Source organism: Saccostrea echinata, unplaced genomic scaffold, assembly GCF_033153115.1.
Source record: "Saccostrea echinata isolate AGI-Se365-2 ecotype Australia unplaced genomic scaffold, CSIRO_AGI_Sech_v1 ptg000010l, whole genome shotgun sequence".
NCBI classification, from domain to species: Eukaryota; Metazoa; Mollusca; class Bivalvia; order Ostreida; family Ostreidae; genus Saccostrea; species Saccostrea echinata.
Window position 1 is genome coordinate 9,562,847 of NW_026889759.1, and position 19,172 is coordinate 9,582,018.

At 32.5% G+C, this 19,172-nt stretch overlaps 2 protein-coding genes across 2 annotated transcripts in view; one reads left to right on the forward strand and one right to left on the reverse strand.

Moving 5' to 3' along the window:
- LOC133184536 (sushi, von Willebrand factor type A, EGF and pentraxin domain-containing protein 1-like) overlaps window positions 1-18,620 on the reverse strand; it is a 109,388-nt gene extending 90,768 nt beyond the window's left edge. The window contains exons 1-9 of the mRNA XM_061319624.1: window positions 18,470-18,620; window positions 15,345-15,417; window positions 12,712-12,793; window positions 11,198-11,289; window positions 7,122-7,367; window positions 6,086-6,181; window positions 5,685-5,827; window positions 4,362-4,572; window positions 2,773-2,927 (exon numbers count right to left, since the gene is read on the reverse strand). Of these exons, the coding sequence (XP_061175608.1) occupies window positions 2,773-2,927; window positions 4,362-4,572; window positions 5,685-5,827; window positions 6,086-6,181; window positions 7,122-7,367; window positions 11,198-11,289; window positions 12,712-12,793; window positions 15,345-15,417; window positions 18,470-18,514 (1,143 nt within the window). The 5' untranslated portion in view covers window positions 18,515-18,620. The remainder of the gene's footprint in view (window positions 1-2,772; window positions 2,928-4,361; window positions 4,573-5,684; window positions 5,828-6,085; window positions 6,182-7,121; window positions 7,368-11,197; window positions 11,290-12,711; window positions 12,794-15,344; window positions 15,418-18,469) is intronic.
- Window positions 1-19,172, forward strand: part of LOC133184337 (ubiquitin carboxyl-terminal hydrolase 24-like) — a 376,170-nt gene that overhangs the window by 122,545 nt on the left and 234,453 nt on the right. The window lies entirely within an intron of this gene.

A 19,172-nucleotide genomic window follows, 5' to 3' on the forward strand; every position in this document is an offset into this window, starting at 1 on the left:
ATATTGAGCACATTTGCCTATATTCGTTGAAATGTGGACTTAATCTTTTATGTCAATTGAATAAAAAAGAATTTATTCTTGAATAATATTGCTTAATACGGTTCAATTGATAAAGTCTATAAAAGACGATGTTTGAAGAAGTATTGTTGTGATTTTCTATATTCTCATTATGACCAGTACCCCTAAAAATGACTGAAAATATGTAGTCGCTGTGTAAAATTATCATTCCAAGTTGCACAGGCTGTACTACATTTAATTACAAGGAAACATACCATATATTTTTATCTGATTGACAAGCGAGTGCTAATTTATCATTTTGAAAAGTTTGAAAATCTTGTGACAAAGACTTCCGACATAGGTTCTACCTTAAGATAAAAATACCCTTTAAATGCTTTTTCTGTTAAAACATAGAAATGTAACAAATGAATGACACCATGCAGATTTAGAGAACGACACTCCTTATTCTATATTCTTTCCCAATTTATCACTTTCACATATTCAACTCATATTTAAGCAAATTAAAAACTTTCTGAAAACATCAAATATATAAGGCATAATACAGCAAAAATAGTACCTTCTTCTTATTGATATTGGAAAATTATTTTCTGATAGTGTAAAATGAGAAAATTTGGTGCAAAAGTATTACATGTATAGCACTGCCAGCACAAGTGCCAATTAAGGCATTGGCGCAAACAAATCTTAGCCCAATGATGATTTATTTCAAAATAAATTTGGCATATCTTGTTTGTTCAACACCCAAATTTTTGTCTGTCAGACTCAGTAAACAATTTACTTTCATCTTCTAACTCGGGCATGTCAGGTATTCAGGTAAGGTGTCAGTCGCATTTTACAGTGATACAAATTACAACCCTTTAATCAACCCTTAATTATAGAATTAAAATTGAAATATGAACCCAAAATTTTATTCTCAGCAAAATGTCGGAAAAAACGGAGCTGACAACAGGGTGTCTTCCGTACATTTGTAAATCTAAAAATCTGTCCTTCTTTTCAAGTGCATGGCTTTCTTAAATGTATAAAATAACATTAACATGATGATTGTACACTGTTTATGGTAATAATTTCAATAACTCTTTTGGATGAAATATGGAGATAACCAACAATATTCAACTTCAAAGTCCATTTAGACAATACAAATCGGGAGCAGAGCAAACACGGACCTCCAAAACAGATCAGAGGTGGGATCAGGTGCCATGGAGGATTGAGCATCCCCTGCCGACCGATCACATCCACCGTGCTCCTTGTCATGATCGAAAAAAAAAAAAACGGAAAAAATCTGTATACAATTCAGTATGTAAATAATGGTCTAACAATTAGTATGAAAAACAAATTTTAAAAAATTGCAAGGTAATACACGTACAGAGGCATACATTGTCAGCTTGGGCAATTGACTACATTTTTACCTTGAAACAATAAAGGAAATGAAGCCTACTTTGGGGGTGTTGATCATCAGAACAAACAATTTAACTGGGCATATCAGTGTTTAATTTGCAATATTTGAAATGGACAAAGTTGTATAACTGGGTAACAAATAGACCTTGACTTCCCAACAAAACATTTCTGGTGCAGTGCAAGTAAAACTTAAAAAAAGATCATAAAATGGAAAACTGTTGGTGCAATACTAATTCCAGAGCTTCGGATCACTTGAACCAAAGGTGCTAATATTAATAGTGTACCAATTTTATTGTTTTACACTATCAAACAATATCTAACAAGAGGCCCAGGGGCCACATCGCTCACCTGAGCACTGTGGCTAGGAAAATAGGAAAAATTAGTTTAGTATTGAAAAGCTTAAATGCATAAGTGGTCCCAACCTACCCTAAAAGGGAGTGGGGGGGGGGGGGGGGGGGTACAATTTGAACAAAATTAAATCTACACTAACTAAGGATGCTTACATAATTTTTTGAGTAACTGTGACTTTTTTCTCTACAAGTTTGAACTTTCATTGTGGCCCCACCCTACCCCTGAAGGTCATGATATGAACAAACTTGAATCTACACTATCTGAGGATGCTTCCATATAAATATGACAAACCGTGGCTTTGCTGTTCTTGAGATTTTTGAAGATTTTTCCTATATATTCCTATGTAAAACTTTGATCGTTCATTGTGGCTCCACCCTACCCCGGGGGTCATGATTTGAACAAACTTAATCTACACCACCTGAGGATGCTTCCATATAAATATGACCAATCATAGCTTTGCTGTTCTTGAGAAGAAGATTTTTGAAGATTTTTCCTATATATTCCTATGTAAAACTTTGATTGTCCATTGTGGACCCACCCTACCCCCGGGGGTCATGATTTGAACAAACTTGAATCTACACTACCTTACAATAATTCCACATGAGTTTCATCTGTCCTGGCCCATTGGTTCTTGAGAAGAAGATTTTTCAATAAAGCCATTAATTTTTTGCTATTGTGTAATCATCTCCCCTTGGAGGAGCGCATGGCCCTTCATTTGAACTAACTTGAATCCCCTTCACCTAAGGATACTTTGTGCCAAGTTTGATTGAAATTGGCCCAGTAGTTCTGGAGAAGAAGATGAAAATGTGAAAAGTTTACGACAACAACAACGACAGACAACGGACAAATTTCGATCAGAAAAGCTCACTTAAGAATTCGGGTCAGGTGAGCTAAAAATACTAAAACCATTTCATACATGTATCTCTTCCTCATACATGTACAAAGAAAAAAAAACTGTTTGCCTTGGAATAACTTTTGTTGGGACATGTATCAAAATAAAAGGTTATATACCTCTACTGAAACTACTGTGTACGATTCTGCTGTTATCAGCCACTCTAGTTGTAATCCAAAAGGAACAGCCTGGCCATATACTGGTGATTCTAGAGTCTGCCAGCTACTGCTAGCATTTAGCATTTTCACATCATTCCAAATTTTGGTCTCATCAACTGTGATTTGATCAAACAAGGATTTAAACCATTTAAAAACATCATAATTAGACCATCTTTAAAATAATGTTTGTATGCCCTCTCCTTACTCTCAGCTACCTGGTAAAAAAAAAAATGGGTTGGTAGGTAGGTATTTTTTTCAGAAAATTTCAACATACTTGTTGACAAGATGAGAAAATTCAGGGTAATGTAAAAAAAATAATAATTATTTCGGAATTCCTGAAGGTTTAAAAATTTTTGGGGTCTGGATAAATTTAGCCAGTCGGTCAGGAGAGGGCAAACAAACCATTTTATTAAGATGGCCTTATCATTTTGCTTGAATTTTGATATAATGCATTGTATTATGTGTTTAATCATTAAATATCATGGTACAGGTATCACAAACACATACATCAGGGGTCGAAATTAAAAGGAAATACTTGCTAAATGCGAGTGAAAAATGAAAACTGCAAGTTGAGATAGAAGATTCGTCGCAAAATTTATCAAGTTAAAGAAATTAAGATCTTTTTCAAAATTTGCCTTTTTTTGTAGTTTTGGTTTTAAATTTTACACAAACTTTGTCTTGTGCACTTAAACACTTTACAGAATGACATAAATACATCTGCACAGTTGACTCTGAATAAAAACAGGGTGAACCATGTGTGTCTATCGTATACACTTTTAATAAAAGAACTAATCCTTGTAATTTTCATACGCAGGGTCATAAAAATAAACACAGAAAATAAATTGTAAGTAAGGCCACATAATGTGTAGTGTAACAAATTTTAAAATTGTTTAGAATATTAGGAAATTAACCTTATTTTTTTCTATCAAAATCTGGCGAAAACAAAGTTTACTTACCATCCATAACAAACAACTGTATACAACATTTATTAGATTTAATTTTTTTTGTACGTGTATACGATATGTTCTATGAAAATATTCTGCTATAATCTGATAGACGATATTTTTACTGCACTTTATTTATCGATGGAGAGTCTTAAGAGACATAAAAAAAAGATTGATTAGAGTCTGTATTTTTTTTTTATCACAGAAATGATCAAGTTGCACAGAAAATGGAAAATTGCTAGTGAACCTTCAAGTTTGCTAGTATAATTTTTTTCCACTAGGCCTAGCTAAAATTTGCTTAAGTAGCCAAAAAAGTTTATTTCAACCCCAATACATGATGAATATATCATGGATATAATGTCATAAACAGTTATACGGGGTTCTGACCACATTATGAACTGGAATATCATTTTCTTAAATTTGTCAAAAAATCAAATGTATTAAAATTTTCTATCATAATATAGTTGGGTTTTATTTTTTGCATTTCTTGTAAAGTATAATGTATGCAGTAATTTCGAAAAATTGTATTAAGAAATAATCACTGGAAACCAGAATACATACATGTAACACCTACATGGACAAAATCTTAAACACTTAGTATCACACCTGTTGTATAGGATGCAGTAAATCCACTTCCGTTAGTTGAGTGATCCATACTAAGTTGTAGGATAAGATAGTTATTCTGAGAGTAGAATTCCTGCTGTTTCCCTGGTGTCCCTGTTACACTGCCCAGGAAGTTACTCTCTTTTAAAGAGATACCTCCCGTCCATACACTTAGAACATCTGCATTTTCCTCCAGGTAAAAAGTGGAACTTATCTAGAGCAAGCAAAGCAGTTTTACTTTAGTTACAACATGTATCAAAGTTAATGTCTATGTGCTAAACTTTCATGACTATGAGAGTCATAATCACACTAATGATCAACAGAAACTTGAAGTCATAACCACACTAATGATCAACAGAAACTTGAAGTTATATTGTGATAAATTTTTACTGTACAGATGATATGGTCACAAGCAAAGTACACAATTATATTCACAATTTGATAATATGAAATCTTGAGTGTTGTGATCACTTCTAAACTATTTATTTATTTCATAAGTTACAATCACTTCAATTTTGGAAAAATGAGGCATAAAATCTTCTTCAGGAAATTTACAAAGCATGGCATTTTAGTGGTATAAGAAACATCCCATCCTAATCTACTCATTTCATCTTTAATTGATGGGGAAGAGTATTATTCATTTACCAACTCCAGGACAACTGCGATGGCAGTATACGAAACATTTAAAATTGATTTAACTAGGTACGAATTTTAGGTAGATGATGATAAGAATGAATATTCTCAACCAAAATAAATTTTTTTCTCATTTTAAACAACCTTAAAGCTGAACACGATTCATAAAAGGAATTTGTCCGCCATATTCGATTGTTCACTCACTATATCTGAGGGTCCCTATATAAAGCACCTCACTTGGTCACTGTTCAGTGTAATCAGTCGTCACCGGTGTAGACGGATGTATGCTACACAGAATATATGAGCCGATGGTAGAGAATGTGATTGTCATTGAACAATTTCATGTCACCTAAGTTGTTAAATATGTTAAACATTTATCACTATTGTTCAGGGTTTTGGTACATGTGACCTGGTTGTCTACAGGAATGTAATTGTCTGTTGAAATGTCGGAGGACGAAACAACACAGGAAAACTATTTTAATTGTCCTAATTAAAACAAATCAGTTCACTCAGCAATTCATCAGAAATAGATCAGGATATCATGATATAATGAAAAAGTTGAAAAAATACTGCATTCTTTAATATCTTTCATCATTCATCAAAGTTGTTTGAATTTATTTCATTTTTGCTTGTTGTGCAAATAATTTGTAAAAGCATGTAAAAGATATAACCAGTATTATTTTCTACACTTACTGTAACCTTTATTCTGACACCAATTGGTGCCTTTATTGTCCAGGTACAGAAAGAATCATTTTTATACGCTGATTGCTGAGTATTCATGGTTATATTATCAGAGCCACCCACTTCCACACTCTTTAATTCTGTGCAGCTAGAACCTGTAAATTAAAATCATTTTTTATTGTTTTTTTTTTATTTTTTTTTGCTTTCTTTCAAATCCTCTTTGTCACAACTTTAAAACAGAAATGAAAATTGATATAACTGATAAAAATTTAGATACACCTGTATTTCAAATACACCCTTAACTTAATCACCACTTACCAGTAACAATTCATATTAAAGCTTAAATGATATACCGGTATATGAAAAGGAAAATTAATTATGATAAAAGAAAACATGATACAAGACTTCCTTACTACAATTAACTTCATCCGACATATCTCCACAGTCATTCTGTCCGTCACACTGCCACTTCTGGTTTATGTAGCCTCCATTTCCACAATACATTGCATCTGATGAAAGTAATACAGTTCATGTATGAAGTATGTCGATAAATTGTGAACAATGACGTTTTTGTCATAATAAATGGTTTTAGATATACTTATTGAATATGCCAAAATATTTCTTATGAGAATCCATGTAGAATTGTTTGTTTGTTTTTGTGCTCTGATTAAAACTGGTAAGTGAAACAATTTAGAAGCATGGTCCATGCATTTCTGATATCAATATGGGCATAGAAGTACTTGAAAAGAAATCTGCTCCAAAACAAGGATGCTGATATACCCCCTCCCCCCCCCCCCCCCAACTTTGCTGAGGTGAGCTAAAAATGGAGTGGGAGTAAGAGTATATTTTTTGGTTTTAAACTGATTTTACTTTCTAGTTTAAAACTGTTTTTATAACACATTCACTTCATGCAAATTGCTCTAATTTCATCATAATAATACTTCAATGAGTACAATAACAAATTTTCAGCTTGAATTAAGCAACCTTAATTTTAACAATGTTGAGGTATGTATAAGTTTTGAATTTTGTGTATACCAACCTATTTTTAAAATGCTGGGGTAAACAATATGACAGGTGAGGATGGGGGTGAGAAAGTAATAATTTATTATATATTACCTTAACTTTTCTTTTTTTCTATTATTTAATGAGGTCAAAAGATTAGAATAATAAAAAAAAATTGCACTTTTTTATCATCATCTATCGGTATATGCAATTAGTAGTAAGAGTTACATCCTAATTTTTCATGTCAGGATTTCATTTTCATAGTAAAACAGTTATCTGGAACTAAAGCAAAACCAAACTTCTTCGCTATAAAATGTTTGATCTAAATCATCATATGCAGTTACTGCCATGTTTGGATAAATAAGGCAACAGCCAGTGTTTTGCTTACATTATAATTCAGCAGTGTTTCTAAAATAAAAAAGAAAAGAAAAAAATCTAAGATAATACCAGGAGATTTAGGGGCTCCCATAACCTTGCAAATGAATGGGAGCTTCTTTCTGCAATTTGTTACTATCCAATGATTATCATCCTTATCTTTCAGGGTGGAAACACAATTAGTATCTCCCATAAATTCAGCTGGTTGCAAATTTTTCCACAGCCCCTCAACCAATGGAATAGCTTTGTTTTTCATCATTCTATACTGTGTCCAAACAATTTCGTCTTGGCCGGCTGTTGAGGACATGTTTGACAGACCTGCAATATTAGAAACATACTTTATAAATTCTTTGCTGAACATAGTGTAGTGCCTGTAAGTGTATCAGTGTTGTGGATTTGTCAAGTTTAAAAGCCAAAGAATCAGAAGTTTTCAGGTGATTCCAATATTTAATACTCGAGAATAAAATTTTAAACCAAAGTGGTAGTCATTTAAGTTCTGCTAGACAACCATCATTGGATGTTTCGCAGTGCACTCCAAGGATATCTTTAATAAATTTTAAGTGAAATTTTTCAATATTTGAAATATCTTTGAATGAGAGATCCACTCCCCATATTTCACTACAATAGAGAAGAACTGGAAGTACAATAGCATCAAAAAGTTTTTCTAAAAGCTTACATGGGTTATCAAAACTAATAATTCTTTTCATTTTAAAACATGCTTTTCCAGCTTTTTCAATAATCACAGCTGTTGCTAAATTAAACCTCCTAGTATATGTACTAGCTGCTAAAAACTGCCAATTTGGAAAAGTTATATCTAATGTACATGAATAGGTGCCATTATTTAATGAAATGAATTGGTGACAACACTGAATATATGGTAATTCTTGTAATATGTTCTTCATAAGAAAGTTCAGAAGGACTCTCATCTTTAAAAGCAGCTGTCATAGTGCTGCCTTGCAGAAACAGTTTCTTGAATTGAACACAAGCTCTATCATGAACTCCTGGACTTCAGACTACGGTTAACTGGACCAACAGACATTTTTTACCCAGTTTTTAAAGTCATATATGGCATATTTTTTGATAAGTACAGATAACTAAAATTAAAATGAATCTTTCTATTTGTTTTATTACATTACATAAAGATAAGACTTTCTTGCAAATTACACAATCTAAATCAATCGCATTTCAAAGATATTAAAAATTTAAAATAATAACCAATTTATTTACCAACTCCACATTTAAATAACAAAGTTTAAAGTAAATTTAACTATAGGAATGTGAGGTCATCTAAGTTCAAAATCAGTGAAAATTTTAATTTGAACTTAAATAACATATATCATATATATCTACACTCAATCTAGATCTCTTTTTTTTGTTGATTTTTTAGCTCCGATATGCCATACAATGTACATGTATATAGCTTTAACCTGCACCTGTATATATGCACATACTGTCACACCTAATATGCGATAATCAACAGTTTTGCTCAAGTTGAGGTCAAAGCACTTTACTTGGTTACTGGAAGAAGTGGTAGATACAGTTGGTTTTTTTTTGGGGGGGGGGGGGCACAGCCATACATTTTAGTTGGGGGTCGGGGCACTATTATCTACTAAAAATTCCTTGACAATCAGACAAGCAAAAAAAAAAAAATAATAAAAAGGTCATCAGATGTTTTTATTGAGGGGCTACAAGCATATAGTAGCTTTGTTTTCTATAGTAATCTATATTTCGGCAAAATTATTGGGGGGGGGGGGGGAGTGTTCCTACAGCCATGAGAATCAGTGCATGCAACATGTGAAATTTTAAAATAGTTCAATAAAATGACATGCACCCACATGCCTCTAATACACAGAACTATCTACATCCCTACGCTCCTTATATATAACGTTAAACATTATACCTCAGCCTCAGAAAGATTGTTTGTGCACAGGGGTCTCGCCTTACCATGTGCTTGCCCATGCCAAAAGAATGTTGCCGCGAAAACTCCGCTAAAGCATGGATAGCATGCTGGGGTAACATTAACAGTGCAGGGTCGTGGCTAGTGACAGTCTAAACGCTTCTTACTTTCTGACCATCCTTACACTACGCATTTTATATGGCATAGTGTACGAGTGCAGGTGGTCAAACGAGTTTATCGTCTGCATTTGGAATTCCGATCCCGGCCGGGTCTGTGATGTTGTTATATCATGTACAAATTGTACATACATGTAGGTTCTGGTTAATCTAAGCATCTCAATGGCTTATCGGATTACAAATATTACAGCATGTACAAATACAGGACTTTTTTTATATCCATAAAAAAAGTTAATATAAGGGGGGGGGGGGGGGGGGATCTGCTACCACCACCCCTTTTTCAATATAAGACCAGTCAAGAACTCCGTCATTTCACCTGTTCAACATAAGAGTTTGCACTGTCATAAAAATACGAGTAAACACATACGGTTCCTATCTTTACTAGTTATATATATATATGATAAGAAAGTGCTATGCAGAACTCTCGATGACTAAACTGAAACAGCACAATCATACAGAACCCAATAGGTCTATCAATACACAACTATTGATGACATTGATATTTTAATTTCATGCTCAAATTAAAAGTTAAAACTGTTTTGCTGATGCTACAGCTGGCCTAAACTTTCCAGAAAGAGGGTGTTAAAGTGATTTATAAGCTTTTTAGGGAGATACACGTTTCGGAAACTAAAATTTTTGCTAAATGCTTTAAAGAATGCGTAAACATTTTCAGTTTATTTATCCAAAGGATTGGATTCTGCAGGTACCATGGCCGTATTTTACAGATGAGTGAATCTTTAGTTCAGGAGTACTTAGTACATGCGATTTCTAAACATCCTGCGTTTAGCTAAATTACATTATAAATTCAATCTCTCTGGGTCCAAACAACAGAGCTAGATTCAAAAGCTTTTATAGTGATTGTTGGGATCTTCTTTTAGTTTACATAATGTGGTCACTATGACTGAAGAACTATGGTGAAAATTTCTTTCCTTGCAGTTTATTGCACGTTTGCATGTAAGCGAAGTCAAATCCGCCTATATTGATCTTAATGGGGTTTTTTTTAAATTCTTGTTGAAAAAGTTGGAACCTAACACCCCCACCACCATTAAAATTGATAGGACACTGTTTTTAGTTGTCAATATTGTTGTTTAATGTTGTTGTTTTTTAATAAGTACACAGGCAAAAGTGGCTTACATAAATTTTATATGAAATTCACATGAATTTCATGTAAATTCTTTGCATGAGAAATAGAGGAAAAACAAGACATGTGAAATATATGTGAAAACTTTAAAGCAATATGAGCTGCATTTTTTGAAAATTTTATTTTTCAGTTAAAATGTGCTTTTATGATAAATCTATATGTAACTTAAACCTTTATGATCAATTATATATGAAAATAGAGTATTTGTTGGTTTCAGAACAAAGATTTCAGTACAATGGAATGTATAGTTATATAAGAAATCAATATTGTACAGGATGACAATAATACAATTTAGCTTCAATCAAAGCTTATAAATAGTTCTCCCATCGCAAATTTGAACATCAGAAATTTATAAACGTTCTTCTTTTCTGTCATTGCAATAGTAAATTACAATTTTGCAACAAAAATTTCCGACATCAAATTTGCAGCTCATATTGCTTTAAGCCATTTTCACCTTACTTTCATATGAATTTTACATGAAAAGCATATCGCATAAAAATCGTGCAGAGAAAACTTCACATGAAAGTTCTAAAAATATATATATATGTGAATATCATATAAACTTATTCACGATTTTCGCATGAAAAAATATTTATATAATTTTTACACGATTTTCACACAATTTTCAAATAAAAAGATAATCACATGAATATCAAGCCATATTTTCCTGTGTAGGTCGTCAATCTTTTTCCGGCTGCCCCACCTCATACAAGAATTAATGATGTTACGTGCCTGATTATTGTTTCACCGAGGCTCCTGATGTTTGCCCACTAATTCATATTATACAAATACTTACAATGTAATTACAATCTATGAAATTTTTAAGTACACCACGGCAAGCATAGTTCTATAGACATTATGCAGTGTATGTTTTTTCTTGTACCTGGTTTCGTCCATTAATAATTAATCCTTATACTAAATTACAAACACATACCTATCCAATATTGACTGACACGAGACATCGCATGGGTCGCCACATAATTGTTTTCTATAGCATCCTCTATCCAACTGAGATACATCCCAGATCTATGAATAAAACAATTTGTTGTTAACTGCACATTTTTTGGCGGATTTTCTACAGATGTAAATGGACATATCAGCGAAAACTTTCGTGGACATTTTAACGGAAGTAAAAATGGTTACCTGTAAAAATTTAGCAGAGTTATTTCAGAGATACTTTTTTTTTTAAAAAATCAATCATCAATATTCAACAAAAATTGATCAACGATCAGCTGATTAATGACTACGTTTCCAACCATGTTGAAGGTTTCGGTGGTAAAGATAAAAAAAATCTTCACTTGAATAAAACTCAAAATAACACATACATATCCATACAGGTAAATACGTGTACATATTCATCTTTTATTACAACACTGAACTGTATTGAAGTGATGAATATAAAAACGAATCATTTGTGATGGAATACTAAAATCTGATTATTTTCTTTGGGATGCTCTGTGAAATACTCCAAAACTCGATCGCATTTAGTGTGATAATTTTAAGTATTAACTGTATTTAAATTAACTACATATATGTATATGTCGATCTTCTAAATCCCATTTTCACCTCCTTGCTCGTGAAAAGGGGGTAGCAGACTCAGACTGGCTAGCGTCTTCCCACCTAGCCAAAATTCTGAAATTGATGTGGGTGATTGGTTTTGGCTAGATGGGAATGGTGTACAGGTAAGGGGAGGGAGAGAACAACAGAAATTAATTAAGGTGACCTATAGTCTTTTTTCGATTACCACAGAAAAAGTTTCAAAATATAAACATTCTGATAATGCAATGAATGGTAAACGAAATAAATATTATAAATTAATTAGTGTCGTTTTTTTTTAATCTATATTTATTATAAATATTATCATAATTTTTTTTTATTTGATAAATGGTAAATGATAAATATTATTGCTTATTTGTCTTCCTTTTTTTTTTTTTAAAATTATTTCTGTTTTATTCATATTCATACTCTTCATGATTTGATAATATTTTAACTTATTAAAAATGTTTTAGTGTCATTTCTATTAAAATAGGCATCACAGATATTTGAAAATACATGTAAAGTGTCCACATTCTATTTTAAATTCCGCTAAAATGTTCTATAAATCGTCCGTTAAAATGTCCACAAATTTTCCACAAAAACATCCATTTTTCCCAAACGTCCTATCAATCCACTAGCAATTCCAAAGTCCATACTACAATGATATAAGTTTACATTACACAGTATATTTCAAATAGTTTCCACGTCTCTATGTGAGAGAAAAATTCTCAAATGGGACGTAAAACAACATACAGCCAATCAATCAAATAGTTTCTTCCAGTGATTGATATTAAATGTTCACAGAGAACAAAAATAAATCAACCATCCGCCTTCCCGAATGCTAAGTGAATGTGATTCAAATGCCTCTATGTCAATGGTGCTATAACTATGAACAGCGTCGAAAGAGTCTACCTTAGACAGGCTGTCATGGCGTCCTCCCAAGTCATTGGCACCCTCACCACCATGAAGCAATAACCCTTGAAGAAAAAAGCCCCTGAAATAAAATCAAAATAATGATATATGGCATTACATGAAACATATTTAATAATTACTGGTTATGAGGTACTATTGGCAGATTTTATAAGAGTATGATCTTAAATCATATTTTATTCAATGCATATCAAAATACATTGAATGGGATTGGGCGACAGGTAAAGCCTAGGTAAGCACATTTACAGATTTAATCCCTATCGCAAGAAAATTATACCTTATATATGGAAGCCCTTGAAGGAACGCAGTGGTAAATAAGCCAAAGGTGGGATATAACATTTTGTTAACCCTTTAGATGAGAGTACTAACTTATCTTTCCAGAATATCTGAAAATCCATTTATTTTTCTTGGTCGATTAACATAGGAACCCCCACCCACCATCAGCGTCAGAGTCAACACTACCTCAGACTACTACCGTAAATCTGGAAATTTTTACGTCGATTTATTTTTGCGAATCTGGGTCAAAAGTCTGTTGATTAATTTTTACGTTTAAAATTTTTGCGAATCGTAATTTGAACTAAAATATAAAAAGCTCTTAAAATTTTCTTAAACGTTTGTAAGTTATGCATGTACAAACAATAAATTACGAATAAACATACAATATTAAACTACGCCAACGTTCAATAATCAGATAAAAATATTAGAAAAGATAAATCATCCAAAGTGTTGAAAGTTTTCATAACATTTTCATAAATCACACATGTACATAAAATATATATAACGATGTAATCTTTTATTAATCTTTAGATAAAAATATTTTTTGTTGTTGATTTATTTTTAAGAAAAATATTTTTGCGAAAGCAATGCATGCGCATATTTGCTAAAAAAAATTATCTACAGCAAAAATTTCCAGATTTACGGTAATATTTTTGACGCTCATTTATTGACTTATCCTATGATGTTGTAGCATTATTTGCTGTCTGTCTGCATGTATATTTTTTTCTTTCGCGTCCAAGTCCTTGTTTGCACCATATTAAGAGTGCAAACACCCAATCTTCGTCAATTTTTGCTCAGTTTGTCATCACTTGATTTAACTTGAAGTTGAGAACTGGCCAAACAATAAGTGATACTGACCTTTGTATAGATCACTAGCTATTCACGATCATTGTTCTGTCATTTTGATATGCACATCGTAACTTGCATTACGTGGGACCTTGAATAAATACACCTTTGCGATGAATTAAATTGGACGTGTCCATGACTGCGTCAAAGTAAATATATATAAATATGTATTGTTATACATTTGAAAATTGTTTCCTATATAAATTTTTACAAAAAAAAGTCTTATATTTTCAAGGTTTGACCGAGCGGACAAAAAAAATTGATGTTGGACCGCTGAGTGAGATATTGGACCTGTCAATGGCATTTTTTACGTCACTGTAGGCGGGACCAGCTATATCTTATTTGTATGGTTGGTGTTTGACATTTACGGAACTGATCGAGTTAAATCCGCCGTGCGGATGAACGAAGTTTCCATCATGGGAGCCAGCGCAAGATGTGTAAAAATAAAAAAAAAAGTAAAGGTGTAACACAACATTAATTGTGATCACGGGTAAAATGCGGTTTGTCGACCCCTCAAACCAAACTATGAGTTCGGTTATTGGTCTGACAAATCGCATGCTGCCCTCGAACCCAATCAATAAATGTATACTAACTACTATATGTTATATTTTCTATCCCTAGGGCCATGGATGTACACCGTAGTATAGAATTAACCTTCGATGCAGTTCTGCAATCTAATGTGTTAATATATGGAGAATGTTTGAAAAGATAAATAAAAGAATTAGCTCATATAGTTTGTTGACTTATAAGAAATTAAATGTCCTTTGTACTGGAACAATTGAAGTCGGTTTTGATTTACAAATTGGATCATAATCTTTGGAAAATAAATTGAACAATGTAAGTAAATAGTCAGGTTTGCTTTTATGGAAAAAAAATTATATAAAAAATGTGTGAAATCTAGACCGGAAATTAACATTAAAAAATGTTCTTTGGAGTATCGAATGACAAATGTTTACTGCATTTTAAGCATTTTGTGTATCTGGAGCTGAAAATACAAATATCCATTGCCAAATTGCCATGGCCCGCCAAGAGAGAGTAAGCTACGTAATACAGGTAAACTCTTACAAAATACCTTAACAGAATTTACATGAGTTTTAAATGGCAGTTGTAACCGTGCATAATCCAATTATACAGTTTTTTAGACACTCTCTGATGTTCAGTTAATTCCTGTAATCTAAAACTATCAACGAGATGCACTACATTTTTTTAACTTCATGTACAACGAAGCATGTCCTTAAAAAAGTTCTACTGTTCTGTAAAGTAACGTATAGAATACATTATCATTTCAAAAATCCGCAAAGTATGCACCATAGCAAACTCATAAGCAAGAAAATTGTCTTGTATACTACTACACATGTTTAGCGTCATTTGGAACAAAGGTCTAAATTTGTCTGACATATGGACCCACCCTCGGAAAAAATTATGGATCCGCCCCTGCAAAAGGTACGCTATGTTTCATACATAGTCGGTAAAAAGAGTTTTAAATTACATACCGCTAGGGCACTTGATTTCAATGTCGCCCATTTTGCCCTCATTGCTGTGGCCGAGAACTTCCTTTGTCCCAATCTAGTAAAATTCACATAAGAACATTGGGATAAAATCATTTCAACATATTTATATTCAAATGAAAATAAAACTGTTCAACGTCTCTCTCTCTCTCTCTCTCTCTCTCTCTCTCTCTCTCTCTCTCTCTCTCAGAGAGAGAGAGAGAGAGATCTGAGTTTGACAAGATGTTTTAGTCAAAAATATTTTAGTATCCCTAGACACTTTAAATGCACAACGCTATGTGACAACAAAACCATTGCTACGCAATGCAACCAACAGAATACCAAAAATATAATCATTAGACAATGCATGTATGTAGTTATATGTCATTACAACAATCAGTAATTTCTTGAATGATTTGATTTCAAATAAATACTTGAATGATTTATTAGTTGCTTTATACATCTTGCCCTGTAGCGCAAATAACAATTCTATTTTCATTTTTTGACTTTCCCCTGACGGAAATAGAGTAAACTGATCAGCATGGACCAAATGTATCCACGTGCTAGGCTGTATGATGAAATGACTACGTAATTATTTTTGAGGAAAGGGTTTTATTAATTCATTTTCTGACGCATATTTCAATGAATGGAATATAAGATGCAATTCACTCGATATGACTGTGCACTTCTCCGAACCAGTACACAAGTCTTATTTTCAGGTATAGATAAGTTTAGAGCGTTCGACTCGTTTTCTCTACATGCATGAACTATAATGTCAGTCTATGCGAAAGTCACCGGACCATCGGTTTTTACCGGTAAAATTTGGTTCGGGTCGGTAAAAAAATTCAGGTTACAGGACCAATTGTCCGATGAAAAATTAAGGCCTAAAAATCTGAATTTACATGTATATATGGTCTTATTCTCCACACATATCCTTTATTTGATCCATTTAGCAGTAATACATGATTAATTTTAATCTATAAGAATCCTGTCATGATCGTTTATTTCTAACTCAAATTTCCTCTGTCATGGAATATAGATCTACAGATAGCTCATAGGTAGATTCGGTTTGGCGAAATTATTTTCATTAATAAACAAGAATAACCGTAATGAGTTACTTCAGAAAATAAATAAATATATTTTAAAGTGCATTTTAATTTTTTAAAAAATCTTTGACAATAATTTTTTTTAATCTCAAATCTGGATCTATTTGAAGTTCAATTTAACAGTGAGAATCCCCCCTCCTTTTTTTTCAATCTCTGTATCATAATGATGTATGATTGAATTTAAAGAAAAAAGGTTGGTCTGGTAAGTAAATGCTTGGTCTGGTAAAATATACATTTTTACCAGATATTATGTCCTGTAAATATTTTAGACTTTCGCATAGACTGTAATGTACATATACAAAGCATGCGCGTTTGTTCCATTCTTACTGTAGATATTGCTTGATGTTTGCAAGAGTAATTCTGTGAATAATTAGTTATTTATGTTATTGTGCACATACATTCATGTATATCAAAAATACACTTGCAACTATTTTTTACCAAATTTGCATCTATATATTCAAATCATTATTACTACTTTTTTTTTCATTATGTTTATTTCTGCTTTTGTTTTCCAATCAATCCATATGTTCCCAAACACTTTACTATCGGAGATGTTAGTCAACAGCCAATCCAAAAATCAATCAAGTGTTACGATCTTATTTGGATGTACATGTATATCGGTAGAATAAGTATCTGAAAGAAAGACCATAAATATGGCGGAATGCGGCGAATGAGTATGAAACAGTTCGTACAAAGATGAAAATATTGCGTAGTTAAGAATTCATGTCATCTTTAATGTATTCCTCTTATTAATTGACCAACAATGGCAGAACAGAGTTAGATCAAATAACAAAGAACTATGAATGTAAAGTTGTCTATATCGATGTCAAGTGAAATTAAATCTTTGATTCTAACAAAAAACCAAAAAAAAAAACATTGGAAAATTACAATCGATGTGAATAATTTGATTCTCATTCAATTAAGTTGAAGATATTGTAATTATTATTTAATTGCATATATTGTAATTATTTATTTGTTATAAAAACTTGAATTTCGCGTTGTTCTTCAATTTTAAATTATAAGTACATGTATTATTTGTGATTTAATTGCAACATAATATGTTTTATATATACTTTTTCCCAGGTCAACCATTTATGAGTATTGCATTTCGAAACAGACACGTTGTAAATTTCTTAACCATTACTAATAAAGGCAAGAGTGTCGCGTTACGCGAGATGGAGGTGACCTGAAATAGATGAAGAGCCTTGCGCGATGACTGCTCATCCGATCATCTGTCGACACACACCCATTCCAATACATTGTGATAAAATCAAAGTCACATACCATGACCAAAACCCAATAAACATTTATCATTAAACACAAAGTTCTCTCAGCACTTTTGTATTCTATGACCATTAAGCCACCTAGGTTTTGAAAACAACAAAATTCACGTTTTATAACTCCCCAAAAAGTGTGATATTTTACATGTTAACTAAAACTGAAACTTTTTAACATTAAGGAAAATTCTTTTTTTCAAACGATTCGTGATCTTGTGACTCTGTGTTACTCAATAGGCGCATTGTATGGTAGTTATGCATTTAATTGTTTGGCCTACTCAAAGACTGAATTTTGAGAACCAACCAATTCTTGTAGAACACGGAAGTTTGTCACGCTTCACTGGAACCAAACCCCAAAAGTAAATAGCACTCTCTGCATGCGGTCAAATTATTGACTTTAATCAGAACATTTTTGAAATTAAAATCAAGAAAATGTAGCCTGATCAAAAATCTTCCATTCTTAAGACATATTTTCTTTGCATAATTTAAGAAGTATTCAATGGAAAACAACAGAACGGATTTGTAAAGGTTTATAACATTATTTAGATGATAGCGCAAAAAGCTTCAATTGATTTCTTACAGATGTCACACTTTAAGGACAGATGGAAATATGAATATATATAGCATCGTCATCTCATGTGGAACTTTTTTATATGTATAATGCAATATACACTGTACCACACCCTATATCCCAATACTGTCATAAAGCGAAAATAACATAGATGTATGTTTTAAATAAAAAACTGACCTGCAGAAATAAAAGGAAAAGTAAAAGGTCCCGCGGGCGATCCATTTTACTACCCCCTCGATGTCCGGAGGACGAAGTGTAGTGGATTGGTTCCCGCCCTAATTACAATATCCACGTTTATGCTCGGGTAACTGCGCATTCGTTTGGGACATATGACAGGGGTAAGGTTTCATGTTTAAAAAACACTGGAGGTTCATTCAATTCAACTGTGCAAAGTGTTATTTTAATGCAGTATCGATAAAATCATCATGGCGCAGAGAAGAAGGATCGATTTACATAATCATTGTTTCATATAAAAAAGGTAACCATTACATTTACACCATGTGCAACCTAAACATGTATATAAAAAAAAACAATCATGATTTTATAAATACATGGTATATTTATTTAGTATAATGAATTTCTCTTGTTGAAAGGAAGCGTGTGGAAATTGGCTCGAGGTTACAAGATACTGAAGGTTACAAAAACGCAAGGCAGTGAAAACTTAACAAAACGGCCTTTTTTTCGGGTGGATCAAGATAAATTCAGAAAAGATGAGTATTTAGTGAAGATATCCCATCCTTCAAATAATATGCACTTTTATTCAAAGGACGTAGCTGCTTCAGCGACCGAGAGCTATTTACCGTGACGTACTATATATATATATGAGAGCTTTCCTATTTTTAAAAACTTTTTTTAAGTTTTATAGTTCATTGTCCTTCCA